This window comes from Protopterus annectens, chromosome 2.part0 (genome assembly GCF_019279795.1).
Source record: "Protopterus annectens isolate FY-2018-M chromosome 2.part0, PAN1.0, whole genome shotgun sequence".
Classification (NCBI taxonomy): domain Eukaryota; kingdom Metazoa; phylum Chordata; order Ceratodontiformes; family Protopteridae; genus Protopterus; species Protopterus annectens.
Window position 1 is genome coordinate 781,064,545 of NC_056728.1, and position 17,878 is coordinate 781,082,422.

General features: G+C 41.3%; 1 protein-coding gene across 1 annotated transcript in view; it reads right to left on the reverse strand.

Moving 5' to 3' along the window:
* Positions 1–17,878, reverse strand: part of DENND4C (DENN domain containing 4C) — a 2,492,302-nt gene that overhangs the window by 1,727,482 nt on the left and 746,942 nt on the right. Inside the window, exon 11 of the mRNA XM_044061083.1 lies at positions 15,696–15,734. Within this exon, the coding sequence (XP_043917018.1) occupies positions 15,696–15,734 (39 nt within the window). The remainder of the gene's footprint in view (positions 1–15,695; positions 15,735–17,878) is intronic.

Below are 17,878 nucleotides of genomic sequence, written 5' to 3' on the forward strand. Positions count from 1 at the left end.
AGGGGGAGAAGCTTACAAAAGAGCAGGCAGCCAATCAAGATCATCATCTCTCAGTGATTTTACCAGAGGGGGATCAGGGCAAAGAAGCTGTTGCACTTGTTTTTTAGGTGACAAACAAAAAGACTGAAGCAAGGCTGGCCTCACTGACAGAAAATCATTTCTGTCACTTTCATGTTGAGAGACCACTCATGAGGTAATAGAATGAACCTGCTCAACTTGTCTACTATCATGTTGGACCTCCCTAGAATGTGGGTTGCTATTGGAAAGCGGTGGATGAGATCAGCCATTGCCACACACCGAGTGCTTCTCAACACAAGGAGTAAGACTTGGTAGCCCCCTTTTGTTGATTTACCAGACTAACAACAATTTGTCTGTCTGAACTGCAATTGTCCCTAAAGGGAGAGCAATCTGAAAGGCCTGCAATACTAAGAGCACTGTTCTCATCTCTTCTTCTTTCCACTGCTCCCGTTAGGGGTCGCCACAGCAGATCAACTGTTTCCATTTATTTCCTATCCTCTGCATCTTGATCTGTCACACCAACCACCTGCATGTCCTCTCTCACCACATCTGTAAACCTTATCTTAGGCCTTCCTCTTTTCCTGTTACCTGGCAGCTTCATCCTTAGCATCTTTTTCCCAATATACTCTGCATCCCTCCTCAGCACATGTCCAAACCAACGTAATCTTGCCTATCTGGCTTTGTCTCCAAACCTTCCAACCTGGGCTGACCCTCTAATATACTTATTCCTAATCCTGTCCATCCTCGTCACACCCAGTGCAAATCTTAACATCTTCAACTCTGCCATGTCAAGCTCTGACTCCTGCCTTTTTGTCAGTGCCAATGTCTCCAACCCATATAACATAGCTGGTCTCACTACCCTCTTGGAGACCTTCCCCCTTTCACTCTTACTGGTACTCGTCTGTCACAAACCACTCCTGACACTTCTCCACCCACTCCATCCTGCCTGTACTCTCCTTCACCTCTCTCCCACACTCACCATTACTCTGAACTGTTGATCCCAAGTACTTAAACTCATTCACCTTCGTCATGTCTACTCCCTGCATCCTCAACATTCATATGTCCTCCCTCTCATTCACACACATATAGTCTGTCTTAGTCCAGTTGACCTTCATTCCTCTTCTCTCTAGAGCATATCTCCACCTCTCCAGGGTCTCCTCCACCTGTTCCCTACTCTCACTACAGATCACAATGTCATCTGCAAACATCATAGTCCACGGGGACTCCTGTCTGATCTCGTCTGTCAACCTGTCCATCACCATTGCAAATAAAGGGCTCAGAGCTAATCCTTGATGTAATCCCACCTCCACCTTAAACGCATCCGTCACTCCCACTGCAGACCTCACCGCTGTCACACTACCCTCGTACATATCCTGTACCACTCTTACATACTTCTCTGACACTCCCAACTTCCTCATACAATACCATAACTCTTCTCTAGGCACCCTGTCATATGCTTTCTCTAAATCCACAAAGACACAATCAATGCAACTTCTTCTGACCTTCTCTGTACTTCTCCATCAACATTCTCAGAGCAAACATCACATCTGTAGTGCTCTTTCCTGGCATGAAACCATACTGCTGATCACTAATCATCACCTCCCTTCTTAACCTAGCTTCCACTACTCTTTCCCAGAACTTCATGCTGTGACTGATCAGTTTAATCCCTCTGTAGTTACTACAGCTCTGCACATCACCCTTATTCTTACAAATCGGTACCAAAACACTTTCTCCATTCCTCAGGCATCCTCTCACTCTCCAAGATTTCATTAAACAATCTAGTTAAAAACTCCACTGCCACTTCACCTAAACACTTCCATGCTTCCACAGGTATGTCATCTTAACCAACAGCCTTTCCATTCTTCATCCTCTTCATAGCTATCCTTACTTCCTCCTTACTAATCCACTGCACTTCATGATTCACTATCCGCACATCATCCAACCTTCTCTCCCTCTCATTCTCTTCATTCATCAACCCCTCAAAGTACTCTTTCCATCTGCTCAACACACTCTCCTCTCAGCTATAGGACATGGATATGCAAATTAGCCTCTTTGGAGGACCAAGTGTCTTGGACTGTTTTCCCCAAGAAATGCCCCCCCCCAACCAATATGGGATGTGTCCATGGTCACTATAGCCTTGGGTTGAGGGAGAATGAAAGGATGGTCCTGTAGAACCTGATCTGATCAAATCCACCACCATAGGTATCTCTTGCATGCTTGAGTGATCCTCAATTGAACTGACATTCATTGATCTAGAATTGAACATTGTATTGTGGCATCCACTGAAGAATTCTCATATAAAATCTTGCTGTTTGACTAAAATTACGGAAGATGACACTGACCCCAAGGTTTGGAAGAATCAACCAGGCTGAAATTTTTGAACTGTGAAGAATTTTCTTTACCTGAAATCTTACTGTTTGTACTCTTGCTAGAGGAAGCGAAGCTGTTACAGATACCGTGTTGAAAACTGTTCCTATCAACAAGTATTTGAGGGGGTTCTAACTGGGATTTGTCATTTATTATTATTCCTAGAAGACAGCAAGTCTAGAGTAACTGATCTCTGGGTCTTATGAGTAGATGCCTGGTTGTGGGGGGGGGGGGTGATAAGCCAGTCCTCTAGATACAGAAACGCACAGAATTCCTGCATTATCAAGTGAGCTGCCGTGCATTTGGTGAACACCCTGGGGGCTGGGGAGAGACCAAAAAGCAGGGCCCTGAGCTAGTAATGACTGGATACTAGCCAGTAGAGAAAGTACCTTCTGGGCTGTCTGTTAATTTTTGTGATAGTACGGTCTTGAAGTCTATCGAGCACATCCAGTCATCCTTGTTCAAATAGGGTAAACTGAACTGAAATGTGACCATCCAAAATTTTGTGTGTCGAACTGATTTGTTCAAGTTGCTGAGATCCACAATTGGTCTCTAGTGCCCTGTTTTCTTTGGCATTAAAAAGAACCTTGAGTAAGTTCCTGATTTTGTCTATTCTCCAGGAAACTCTTGGATGACTCTTTTTCTAGCAGTTTTTGTATTTCTAGTTCTGCTGCTTTCCTCTGATAGGGTGGAACACTGGAACATGTTCTTGAGGATGAAGGTAGAAGGGAAAAGGGAATTATAGAACTTCTGAAAATGATCCTATCCACCCAGGTGTCTTGTGATATCTAGCCAGGCTCTCTGGTACATGGATAAATGAACCCTGACTGCCTCCACAGGGGGACAATTGGGCCTCCTTTCAGGAGCACTGGTAGGGTCAGTCAGAGAAGGAATCTCCACACCCTAGGTTTTCCAAGCCACCTCTGCCACATGGGTGGTGTCTCCCATTTGACTTCCCCTCTCTGCCTCTGGAAGAATGGTCTCCATGAGGATCTTGGAAAGTATCCTGGTATTTTTTGAACCACATTTTTCTTCCTCCTTGTTGGTTCCTAGAAAAGGTCCTTTGAGGGGTCAAAAAACATGGTCTCACAGAAGACAGAGTCTTTCCATCTTTTTTGCACCTGGAATGAGAATGGGTGTCCTTCACTGTGTGGCTGAATAAAAAAGTTCCATCAAAGAGGGAATCGACGAAAGAGGACTTGAAGGGCTCTGCAAAATCACACAAGCATATCCAGGCATGCCTTCTAATAGAGATACCTGAACCTGTTGCCCTGGAGGTACCCTCAGCTGCATGAGAGATGAGCCTCATGGACAAGTTAGAAATGGATTGTAGAGTCTCAGCAGTAGTAGTTCCTTAATCAAATCTCTCTACAGCCTAGTAAAATGTGCCAGATAGTTCAGCAACCTAAGATCAAAGGTCGCTGAAGTGCAGACATGCTTATCAGACCTGTCCAAAGTCCTAGACTCCCTGTTAGGGGGACTGCCATTGGAACTTTGTTCCACACATTCCTTCTTAGTGGCCACCACCACAACCATAGCATCCACAGGTACTCCCTTACTCCAAAATTCTCTTCACACTGGTGGTGACAGAATTCAATCCAGTCTCTTACATACAGGTTCAACCAAGTCAGGTTCCTTCCATTCCTGCCTTGAGATCAAATCAATGTGCTTGTCAGCAGGTGGAGTTCCCAGGAAATAGACGAGCCAGATCCAAACACCTCTCAGAATACTGATTCCTCTGGAGAAGGATTTTGGGAGGACCAACCACCTCTGTTTCAGGATTTCTAGGATGTCACCAAATGAGACGTCGTCAGGTGCTGATCTGTGGGATCCTTCCCTTTCATCAAAATCAGTATCCTCTGTGATAGATTCCTGCGGGGAGTCCAAGTGACTCCTTCCACACTTTCTCTTCTGAGGTGCTTCTTTGGTGGGATGCTCCAGAGAAGTATCAGAAGAGATGGTGATACCCTGCGGGGTAACCTGAAGTGTTTGGACTGGCTGTCCCTGTGGATTCGAAGCCTGAGGCTCAAGGCACAGACACGAGATCCTGATGGAAGATCTGAGGGGGGAGAAACTGTCCATCCTGCTGAAGCAGAGAAAACTCTCTTCATCACCTCAAAAGTAGAATGCCCTGGGTAGAACTAAGCTGACGGAGCTGAAAAGACATGATTCCGCCCAATCAACTCCCTCTAACCCGAAGGCATTCTGGCCAAGGAAGAGGTTGGAAGTCCAATAACAAGGCTCAAAGGGGCAGAGACAACTCCAATAATTTTGGAGTTGACTCCATCACCTCAGATCTGGTAGGGACGTTATAGCTCCGAGAGTCATCTGGATCTGAACTCGTTGGAGCCGGAGAACTCAGAGAAGACCTTGGAGTCAAGGATAACAATACCCTCAGATCCGAAAAAGATGGCTTTGGCAGACTCAGATCCAGGGACTGTGAAACAAAAGGCTGGATCGGAGAAGGAGCCAATAGTGGAGGGACAATGAGAACCAAAACTTCTTGACCTGAAGGGCTAGGAGCTGGAAGAACACCCATCTGAATTTGCACCAAGAAAATCTCATCATCCTATCCACGTCAGCTTCGGTCAGACTCCTGGAAGAATGACATGAGGCTAACGAGGGATATTTTGGGTGCCATTTCCCCAAGAAGGGAGATTGTAACGTGAACAGCATTGGGTCAATGGTAGGTGAGTATCAGGTCTGAAGACGTGTCTGACCCAAGTTAGATGGGATCAAAGTTTTCTGGGAAGTTGGCTTCAAAGCAGAAATCTCTGGATCAGTCTTCTGTTTCTTACGTGGAGGTTCCATTGAAGGAGTGGAGGAACCAGACAGTTCTGAGGACTTTTTTGAAGACTCCTTAAGTTTTGAGCCAACCAACAACACAACAAGGTTAGATACTGTGAAAGTATGCAGAAATTAAGGAGACAGTAGGTGAGCGCTACCACTGAGGCAGAGTGAAATTCAAACATCTGTTTTTACACTTAAGTAGGACTTAAGCAACTGTACTATGATCACTCACACTGCCTCAGTGGCATATGGGTAGATTCCCAAAGCTTACCCTACCCAAGTGGAGGGAGGAGAAAGGATAAGGATCCTGAAGCGTGGTCCTTGCAAAACCTGTTGTGGAAGATGAGAAAGAAGCCAGTTAGTAGTGCTTTGTAAATTATGAACAGAGTACCCAGTTGCTTCCTCTAGAATGCTTCTAGAGTCCACTATTTTCCAATATGCCACAGAAAAGACAAATGCTGTAGTGGATGTGCCTTAACCTTGCCTGGAATACATGTGCCATGGTAAAATAGCACAGGAGAACCTATGAGCAATCATTTGCTTAGAGATGACCTGACCCTTCTTAACTCCCCCCCAAAAAAGAAATAAATAGTTAAGATTTCCTGAAGGGCTTAGCTCTGTCAACATAGTACCTGAGCTGCCAATGCATATCCAAAGTATGCAGAACCTGCTCTCCCTTGTTTTTAACTTGGAAGATTGACGGTTTAAATTTAGGCTAAATTCAGAAATGACTTTTAGCATGAAAGAAATATTACTGCATACATCAACCCCGTCCTTGGGGAAAAATCAGATAAGGTGGGCACGCCATTAAAGCTTGCACTTCAGACAGACTTGCTTTGCAGATGTCCGAGCAATAAGCAAAACGGATTTCCAAGTGACGAGCCTTAAATCAACCTAAAGGCAAGTTCAAAAGTAGATAGGGTCAATTTTTCAATAAAGATGAGATCAAGAGGAAAGTGCTTTTTTGGGGGGGGGGGTCACAATTGCAACACTCCTTTCCTAAATTATTTGACCACAAAATAAGATGAAAGAGGGGGATCCAATGGCAGATGAGCTGAAATGGCTGGAAGATGTACCTTGACAGACACAAGATAAAGTACAAATGAGTCGCCTGCACAAATATTTAAAAACTAGAGGGGTAAACACCACACCAGGCCCCTCTGATATTGGTTAGGCAACACCTAAAAAAACTCTTCTGCTTGTAAAAGTACATTTTCTACTTGCAGGTTTTCTAGCCTCCTTCAATACCTGCAACACATCCTCATGGAATCAGTGCCTAAAATCTATCAGGACAGAATGATCCAGGTTGTCAGCAACAATTTTGCTCTATGTTGGGTCTCACTAGTCACTTCTGACACTGTGTGAACAGACCAAGAGTACAAGGAAGTTTGTGGTGATTGCCCTTGGCAAATTTCATTAAAAGAGAGAACAAACTTTGCGTGGGCCAAAAGGGGGGGTCATCTCAATGATCAAAAAATAAACCACTCCAAACAAGCAATAAAAACAAAAATAGACACTTCTGCCCAGGAAACTTGAAAAACCTTTTAATTAAACTAAACACTTTCATCCCCTAATGTTACAAGGACTTCCTCAGAGAACGCTGAGAAAGTCCCTATAACACTAGGGGATGAAAGTGCTAAGTTTTATTAAAAGCTTTTTTCAAGTTTCCACAACAGCTGGGTCTACATTTGCTACCACAATGAACTTTGTTAATTAAATCTGAATCTTCAGAAGTACCTTTGGTATCAGTGGAAAGGGTGGAAATGCATAAAGGAACACTCCCACTAAAGGAAATGATAATGCTTCTGCCCTCCAAGCTTGTCTACATGGATGTCTCTCAATTTTTCCAACTGTCTGTTATGAAAAGAGACCAACAGAACTATCTGAAGTGCTCCTTATATCTGGACCAAATCCAGGCAGTCCTCTGTCCTGATTTTCCACTTGTGAGGATCCACCCAGGATGCGCTTAGTCCATCTGCCACTAGGTTTTGCTATGATAGGATGTATGAGGCCTGAAGTATTACAGAATGCTGTAAGGCTAGCTTCCAGGCCATCACTGCCAACCAGAAAACAGGGTATGACCTTATATCCCTAGTGTTTGTCCAGGTCCATCATGACTGTAGTGCTGTGATCAATGAAGAAAGACCTGGTGATCATATGAGGAAGAACTTTTAATGTCTAAATCACTGCTAATATTTCTTTGACATTTGTAGCAAACAAAGGATACCATTCTCCTTGCTTTAGAACTCCTCTGGACACAGTTTCCCCATGCAAAATCTGACATGTCCATCCAGACTGATTAAAATGGGAGTTACATAGAGAAGGGCAGGTCCAGATTGAGAAACATCTCATCAACCACTGCACTTATTTTTTCACAAAATCCAGCAATGGCACCAGCAACTCCAAGGCAAACAGGAAGCATGTGCTGGGGTTTTTTTTTTTTAGTACCACTGAATCTTTCATGTGGAATCTGGCCACTGGTGTCGTCAGAATCACAGAGGCCATGAGACCGAGTATCTAGAGAAACTCTCTTACAGAGGCAGAATCTTGAAGAGTGAAATCCCTAAAAATATTCTTAACAGTCAGGATGTTGTCTTCTGGAAGAAAGACTACACTCGTGTGTGTCCATAATACATGCCAGGAAGACCATTCATTATGAGGGTGTGAGAAGGGACCTTTGTAGGTTCAACTTGAAGTTGGGAGCAAAATGAAATGTTATAAGCATCTTTCAGATGAAACTGTGGTCCAGAATAAAGGGTAAAATTGTTTGCATGGTGAGCATTTTGAATTTAAGTAATTTCAGAAATGTATTTAGGTAAGCCAAGCCTCACACTGGTATCCATGATCGTTCCTTTTTGGGTACCAAAAAGATGCTCTTGTAAAAAAAAAAAAAAAAAAAAAAAAAAAAAAAAAAAATTTTTTTTGTGGTGTACGAATTGGTTCTATAACCCCTGCTTGCAATTTATGGAGGAGTACAAAAGAGAAATGAAAGTTACACACTTACCATAATGTTAGAGCTATGTTGTCTAGTTTACATCTGGTTCAAATGTATGAGTTGTCTGATCCCACCTCAGTGCTGACTCTAAAGCTTTATTGGATCCAGAGCCCTGACAACTCCTCTACCCACAATTCCCTAAGCCCTGATTAGATGCTCAGATTGAGTTTGCACTCCAAAAGTTGTAAAAATGTAGGCATATTACCTATGGGACCTTATTAACTCTTTAAAGAAGGTAAGCCATGATTTTTGAGGAAAGTGGGTACAGTCTCTATGACTTTGCACGTACAGGGAATAAATTCCACTCTCTATCATCTTATAGCTATAATGAAAACTGGGAAGTAGGCAGGAGAGAGGCAGTCTGAACCAGACAAACTGGATCCAACATTATGGTAAGTACATAACTTTCATAAGCAATTTTCATCTGTTTCTAACGTTTGGGACAGAATCCCAAGAGGTCAAACAGAGTGGTATCATGGAAGGACATTCCTGAGTGTGATGGAACCAAATGAGGAACATGATCTAGACTGAGTGTCCTGCTTGTAGTGAGACACAAAGATGGGTACCATGGCCACGGCACAAATATCAATGGATAAACCTCTGCAAAATGTTGTCGATGTATAAACTGCTCTGGTTGAATGGGCTTTAGATTTACCAAATAAAGGTAAATTTTTCTTATTATACACAAAAGAAATGCAATCCGATAGCTACATGGATACAGTAACTTTCATAACTGCATTATTAACTTTGGTTTAGAAGTAGAAGCAAACTGATCATCCTTTCTAAATTCTTTTGTTCTGCGGATATAGAATCTCATCTGCCTGTGAACATTTAAGATACTCAGTAAGTATTCTCCTTTGTTTGAATACCTTAGGGAAAAAACACAGTTAAATGTACTGACTAATTTAAGTTTGGATGCCACCTTAGGAATAAAAGATGCCTTAGTTCTAAGGAAAACTCTATCTTTGTGGAACACTAAGTATGGAGGCTTAGAAGAGAGGGCCTGCACCTCTGAGATTCATCTAAATAACGTCATGGCCACCAAGAAAATTGTTTTCCAAATAAGACATTTGAGATCAGCAGTGGTAGCTGGTTCAAATGGAGTTAGGGCTTGTAGCATAATGGTGATGTCCCATGAAGGTGCTGGGTCCCTACTGAGAGGTCTTAGTAGAAAAACACTTCTCAGGAAGGCTTTTAAAATTTTAAGGGAAGCTATTGGAATGTGTTTCCATCCAATATGAAAATTTAAAACTGCAGCCAAGTGTACCTTGATGGTGGCAAAGCTGGAACCTTTGTCAAAAAGAACAGATTAAAACTCTAATCTAGATAGAATCGCTGTGAAAATGGGTCCAGGCCTTTGAATTAGGCCCATATCTAAAATCTCTTCCATTTACTCTGATAAATTTTTCTAGTGGACTGTTTTTGTGAAGCAGAAGGGATGTCGATTAACTCAAGAGAAAGCCTGGTGTCCCCAGCTATGGTCAAAATTGAAGGAACAATACAGTTAACGTCATGGCCTTCTGGTCCAGAGGAGACAGCCCGGACAGGTGAGTTATTAAGCTTGGATAATGATCCAACATCCATGGAGGATAAACTAGTAAAGGCCATAGACATAGGGCAAACACGTCTGTCCCGGCCTAAAAGGGGCAATGAGGATCACCCTGGCTTTGCATTGCCTTGCTTTCTGTATGAATTTGTTCATTAATGGTAGGGGGGGGGCACTCATGAGTCATGTGGGCTAATTGTGGACCACAGCATCCCTCGCTGACTGTCCCTATGGAGGGGATCAGTGAAAAGTAATGCTGCATTTGTTGTTCAGATAGGATGAAAAAGGTTGCAGCAAGGTTGGATCCAGTGACTGAAAATTACATGTGTCACTGCAGGACTGAGGGACAACTCGTTAGGCATCAGAAATGATCTGCTCAACTTGTCCACAATTACAATGGATTACCCCGGAATATGGGTTGCTTATCAAAAAGCATCGTGAAGTGTCGCCCACTGCCATATTCTCATGGCATCTCAAAACACATGGGTAAGAATGGGCTCCTCCTTGCTTGTTGATGTACCATACACACCACTGACATGCCATCCATCTGTATGAAAATCATACCCTTGGGGAGAAGGTCCTGAGATGCCTGCAACTCTAGGAGGAGTGCTCTCAACTCCCAGAGATGTGTGAAGATTGACCTCTTGTTATTATCACGCAGCTTGGACAATTCTACCTTCCAAATGCACCCCCCCTCCCCCCAAGGGAGGCATCTGTGGCCACTGCTGCAATAGGTAATTCTGCCTAGAAGGGTCAACCTTGAGTTACCTTTACTGATGTTGTCCATCAACTGATATGTTGTCTACAAATCTGCGGAATCCAAATTTTGTATGCAAAAGGTGAATGGATTGAGACCACTGTACTGACAAAGTCCACTGTAGCACTCTCATGTGGAGTCTGGCTAAAAACTGTTAGTACTGTGGATGCCATGAAACCTAAAAGCTGTAGAAATAACCTCGCTGATGGTGACTGGTGATGCAGTATGAGAAATGCTGTTAGACGAAGTGACAAGACCCTGGACTGGGGAAGGTTATTTGTAGTTTGGTGTCTAGGTGGCATCCTATGAACTCCATAGTCTGAGTTGGAGTTAAGAGTATATACAAATCTACCAAAATGTCAGCTAAGTCCTGAAACAACTGGAGTACTTGGGGTCCAGGTGGTGTAGCTGCAGAAGCCTGGTGGAAGCAGTGAGGAGTCAGTTGTCAAGGTATGGGAAGACTTGGATCCCCAAAAGGCGCAGGTGTGCTGCTACCACTGCCATAATCTTGGTGAACACGCTGGGGCCTGTGGTGAGAATGAACGGCAGTGCCCAAAATTGATAGTGATTGGCTCCTAACCAGAAGCACAGAAATCTCCTGGATTGCTTTGCTATTTTGATGTGATATTAGGAATCTTAGAGATCTATGGAGCACATCCAATCATCCTTCCTAAGAAGAGGTAAAATGGATTCAACTGTGACCATCTGGAATTGTCTGTTTCACAAACTGGTTTAGGTGACTGAGATCCAAAATGGGTCTAAGGTCTCCAGTTTTCTTTGGTACTAAAAAGAACCTGGAATAGACATCCAGATTCTAACCAACCTTGTGGGACTGGCTGGATGACTTTTTTGAACAGCTTTGAAATTTGTATGGCTGCCGAGTCCCACTGACTGGGCGGAGCACTGGCGAATTTCTTCTTTTTCTGCAGTGATAAGGGAAAAAGGGAATTAAACAGCCCCCTGGATATTACTTTTAGCACCCATGAATCTGAAGTTTTTCTGTGCCAGACTTAAGGGTGCAAGGATAAATGACCCCCCCCCCCACTGCCTTCAGAGTAAAGCAGTCAGATAACCACTCAAAAGCACCAAAAGGCTTTCTCAGAAAGTGGACTGCAAAAGTCTTGGTTATGCGGTATGCCTTTTCCTCTCAGGCATCGTCTGTTAAATTGACTCCCCCTCTGCAAAGAGAAGGTCTGTCACCATGGAAATCATGGTAAGTACTCTGATTTGTGGAAATGCATATTTTTCCTTGATCTCTGGTTCTTATAGAAAGTTTTTTGCAGGGCGGAGAAGTGTATTCCCATTGAAGAGAGTATTACCATCTTGTTGGCTCCTGCTGAGTGTTTTTAACATTTGGTCCAAACAAAGTGGAGTCATAGTAAGAGAAAGTCACAAAGAATAACAAACCCTTCCACAAAGTCATAAACACACAATCAGGCATGGTGGTGCATTGGTGAGGACAGTGCCTGCTACCCTGGCCATACCATCAGTTGCATTACAGAGCAAACAGATGGCCAGATATGAGGAGGACTGCAAGGTGGAAAGCTGGAAGTCCACCGTTTTATGAACATCCACAGACAATACCCCTTGAGAGACTTGGTTATCTCTTTGGAAAAGTATTTCTGGAATCTTCTTAAATAAGCCAAATAGTCAAGTGATTTAAGGGCAAAAGTCACTGACACACAGGGTCCACTTCCCAAATCTGTCCATCACCCTAGATTCTCTATTTGGAGAATGAACAGAGGAACTTTTTTCTGATACTTCCTTCTTGGTGGCTGCTGCCACCATCACCACTGTATCTACTGGGTGGATTCTTTACTCCATTGCTTCCTGTCCTTAGGCACAGATAAGATGCTACCAGCTTTTTTTAGGGATTGGTCCACCACATCAGGATCTTTCCATGCCCACTTAGTCATAAGGTTGACATGTGGATCAAACGGGAGGCACCACCCTGGATGATACTGGTCTGGAACCAAAAGCTTCCAAGAACACGGACTCATCCGGAGAACGGTTTTGGAATGAACAACCCTCAATCTGCTTCATTAATTCACGAATATCATTGCATGAGACATCTTCAGAGAGGGGATGAGGGGAACCTTCCTCTTCATCTAGGTTGAAACAATGAAATACAACTGCACATGCCAAATACTGACTTGAGATTTAAGACGCACAAAAAACAGGTACTACATTTAAACACTTAACTTTAATAAAAATGCACCCTTTTTCAATGCTTGTTAAGAGAGATCGTAGTACAATAAGGATCGGGAAATGTACCCTTTTCCCCAATGTAGTGCGATCTAGGAGATGGTATATACAATTTGCAGGGGGCTTGCTCCCCCCACCAAAAACATTGAAAAACGTTTATGTATGTGTTACATTATGCATTTAAGTGTAGTACCTCATTTTTTTTCTGTGATCTCTATTCAGAAGTTCCAGATGGACATATTAGACATTCTCTAAGAGAAATCTTGACGAGTGGATGGGCAATAAGAAGTTCACCCCCGGGATCACTTCAGTAGCCTTGCTTGACAGGGGCACTGGGAACTAACTTTGGGCGGCATGATGATGCCAGGGAATCTTCCTGGGCTAGGCTTATATAGGCTCCAGGGCCATTAACCTAGTACACACCTATGAACCTATGTGCCTATATGCAGTTGCGTATCATTGTTTGTAGTTTCTGATATATAAACTTTCGCTATTTAGACTTTGATCTTTTCATCTCAATAATTTCAATTCTGGTTAAGTGTTAATTCAATCTACTGAAGTAGAGGAGGAGGAAGAACCAAAACATTTGGAATCTCATCCTCAATGAGTTCATAAACTCCACCAATTTCTGCCATAGCTCCACATTACATTCAGGTTTTTGTACCTGTTCACCCTCTGAAGAATAAGACTGGATAGACTCAAGTGTGTTCACTACTGTCTGCATCTGCATTTGAGCCACTAGACTGATCTCTAGAGAAGGTAGCCCAATTGTCATTCTGAATAGGAGAATAACATCTGAGATTAGCTGATGGTAAAACACTCTTAGCTAAGGAAACCACATAAGCCCTACACATGGTAATAACCTGATTGTTTGTCGTGTGAAGTCTGTTTCTTTTTACTATGAACTACACTAGCAGACAAAATATCGGAGGACAGAGCATTACGTATAGGAAGGGGTCACTTACCCAGGACCTCTCTCGTACCTAAACGGTTCTCCTGTACCAGGTACTGGAACAGCCCTGCAGGAATTGTTTGACCTCCATACCATACAGATCATCAGGCTTATAACACAGGGTGCCAGGAAAAAGGTAAGAGGTCTGCAGGCCAGCTTAAGGCAACAACAGATTCACAAACTATAGGCTGAGGCATGCTTTGTTGCTTTTTTTCTTTTTAGGTGCAACTTGATTTGATGGGGGGGGCAGCCATATCAGATTCCATCAAGTCAGGGGAAAAACAGCAGCCAGAATAAAACTCTGACACTAAAGAAGCACTAATACAATTTTATATATAGACAGATAAACTGTTACCACACAACAAATAGAACTAAATTGAATAAAATATAGCATAAACAGTTTAAATTGTGCTAAGCCTTTCCCTAACAAGCTGTACAGTGCATTAAACAGCACACACAACCACAGCACACAGTAAAATTCACTTGCCCAGATAGTGAAAAATAACATACGCTGTTAAATCAAATAGAAAACATAAATAACCATATTCTTAGAGATGTGGGCAAATAAAGTAATTTGCGGTAAAACTGCAATTTAATGATAAAAACTGCTATAGCAGTTTTAAATCCATAGTAAATATTATATAAATGAAAAAGTGAAAAATGTAATATTTTCTGGTAAGAACTTCCAAATAAAGCAGATCAACAGAAACAAAAGGCATAGTTCAAATGATACCACACAACTTTATTTTCCCAATAGAAGTCATAGTACACTTGTATTGGGAAAGTTTAGAAAAGCCGCATAATTGATTAAAAGCAGTATTATGTACACAAACACGGTAGTAAGTTAGAATTCACAGAAGAATTAACAGTAGCACTAAATAACAAGGTAATTAAAATAAAAAGGTAATATATACACATATGATAAAGAGGAAGGGAAGTACCCAGTCTGGAAGCTGTAATATACCAATGCAGACTGCTGAGGATATTCAACTTTCTTGAATCCTACAGCTGGTAGTAAAAGTAAATAACTGACTTTCTGTGACAGTGATTAGACTTACCATGATGAGAGAGGCATAGTCAATCTCCTATAACAGAGATTCAGAGGACAGGATTCTGAGCTCTGCAAAGCTGTCAGTATAGGTTCTGTGCAGGCACACCACCCATATGACATTGAGGCAGTGTGAACGATGAACAACTAAAGTTCACACCAGCAAGCATTCTAAATAGGGTAGCAGGAGAATGAAAAAGCTGCATCCCTGGGGTTTAATAGTGACAACGGAGACCAATGGGCGAGAGCTATACCACTAGTACCATTAGGAAAGTTATAATGGTGATAGGCTATCAAAAGGAAGAATATCTATAGTACACATGTAAACAATGAAATACTGTTTTGTTATTTAAGCTCCATGGTTATTTACCACCGTTTTACAATGCAAAAAATACACACAATTACGAGCTGTTACACATGCTCATTTTGTCCTTAGATACATACCTCAGCACAAAACACAGTTTATTCCAACATTTATCATACATAAAAACAAAATAATACACAGACAGTATGGCAAGTTACAGTCTAGGAGCAGCAGCAGGAATTATAAGTTGTGGGTAAAACAAGAAATCATATCAGTTGCTGCATACAGAATAGTAAAGCATATGAATTAGAAACGGAACAGTACTGGAGTCGCACTGTACACTCGAGATAAAAGGTGACCAAGCATGAAATACAAGTGATGAAAAACTTTTTCAATAGATGTTACAGCACTTAAATTACAAGATTTGCTGACAATGTCTAAAGTAGACATTAAGTGCTTACGGTATAAATGAGTATGATACCTTTATTACACAGGATAAAGCCCTTTCATACAAAGATCACAGTGACAGATGTTTTATTACGACTAGTAATATGTGCTTCTTCAACCAATCTATATTTGTTTTCTTTATGAACATATTTCTATACAATGTGTCAGTACAGTGCTTACAACTCTGAAATCATGTAAAATATGTTTACTACATGTGTAAATTAAAACAATTCAAATTAATGCAAATTGGAAAAAAAAGTAAATACCTTGTCGCCCTTTTCTGAGCCCTTCTCAGATGGAAAAAGCTAGGAGGGAATGAATGTAGTTTAGAAGTGTGTCAGTAAAAGCAGTTCCTTGAAAGTCACTCAACAATTACATGGCAGCTTCAGTCTCAGTCTGTGTTCAGATTAACTTTTCTGTTTCAGTTAAGCAAAAATGAGCAGATTCCTATAAATAGCAAGTACTTTTCTTTTTTATTAAGATACATATTGACAACAAATCTAACAGTGTAACTGTCTATGAAAGTGTTACAAATCTTTGCCAAGAGGAAAAGTCCTTCACATGACAAAACCAGATCAGTAGTTACTATATGCCACTGGAACTGCAATCCCATGAATACCTCTCACGCAAAGGAAAAGCAACTGGGTGGCTTCTGGGCCAGTCCACTCACATACCATAAGCATCACAACATTTCTGTCATAAGGATGAATGTTTTGGATACAGGGTGCAATGTGATAAATGATGTCAAGTTAAGAAATCCACAAACCCAGCAAAACACAATTTAAAAAGTTCTACAAATGAAAAAATTGTTGTGAAATAAAGTACCACAAGTAACTTATTTTCTTTCTTGGTCATCTGACTGTTTATGGAAACTACCTAGATCTGAATGCGGATTATTGCATTACTCAATTACTTCTACTATGCTTTGCAAAGCTTTTGTTAGACTATGTAATAAAATTTTCATTTCCCCACTACACATTGATCTGTTCCACAACATACATAATAAATGCACAGAAAGACGCAGACCACTAAAAGTAGTCAATGCTATAATACAAATTATGTATAAAAAGCAGAGTTGTCCTAATGATACCTAATGTGCTGACTTTACTCCAATACTAAATATACTGTTCTGAGGCTGTTCCACTGTAAAAAAAAAAAAAAAAAAAAAAAAAAAAAAAAAAAGTGAATGCTTATTTTTGCTGGAATCTACTATACAGTGTTGCCTCAGAGTTGGTATAATTACATAGGGGAAGTGGGGTGTAACTCAGGTCCAAAAACTACATTTTTATGATGCTAATTTCTGCTTCTCATACATGAATACATTTTTTATTTTTTTTTTAATTTTGAGACTCAGTGCATGTCCGGAAATACTAATGTTGAATAAGTAAAAATAGGGAGTTAGTCATACTAAGTCTAAGACCACTGTGTCTTAGTATACATTACTGGTGGAGGTGACAAGTGGGCTTGCCTACACACACACACACACACACACCCCCCCAAAGAAAAATTAGAGAACATTGATTTTTGATATTCACTCATCTCATGTATTTTCATTTATACTCTTGTTTCATAATTCCTAACCTCACATGTATGACTATCAGAAATAGAAGAGAGAGATGCATAAATATAGTGAAGACCATGTTTCTCTTAGCAATCATTTAGTCAGAGAAAACATGAAACCTGAACATAGTGTTTAAAAACTTTCCTTCCCCTTTTTTTGTATAATCAAAATATTGTCTCAGTTTATATAGGTGTGCACTAATTATGTAAATCAAGCAGAATGTTATGATTCAAAGTGAAAGAGATGATGATGATGAAGCAAGGCAGGGGGTGTTCAAGAAATAAGGACAGAGTGGGATTTTTGATGCATAAGGAGAGCAACAATGACCCAGAATATTACATTCATAAAGTTGCAGAAAGAATTCTTAACTCAGCCAACATCGGGATGCAGAAATGCAAATTTGTCAATAGGAATGATTGCAAGGTGTACTCAGAAAAATGGAGAAATGAGTTTGTGCCAGTAGGGATGACTGCAAGAAGAGGTAGAGAAAATAGTCAAGAGGGGCTGGAATTTAACTGTGAAAACTGGCAAAGGGACCAAGGTACTGGGAGCAAATAACTAGAAAGGGAAATGTAACAGTGTGGGATGAGATCAAGCAGTAGTCTGGACTGCAGGTTACAGACCCCCCCATACACACAGGGATTAATATCAGAGTATAGGCAAAGAGAAACGAACAGAGGAGTCCTAAGTGAAAGACATGCTCTGATAAGAGGTTTTTAGTTGAATCTAGAAAAGCAGCTTTAAAAAATAATACTTCATACAGCAAATAAAATAGTGCATTTATAACTATAAGAACCAATCACAGGAGGCTGGAAAAGACTGGGAAGAGAGATTGGAAATCAATTAAAGGAACAATGAGAGGGCAGATGTATGGCTCCAAGTACACAA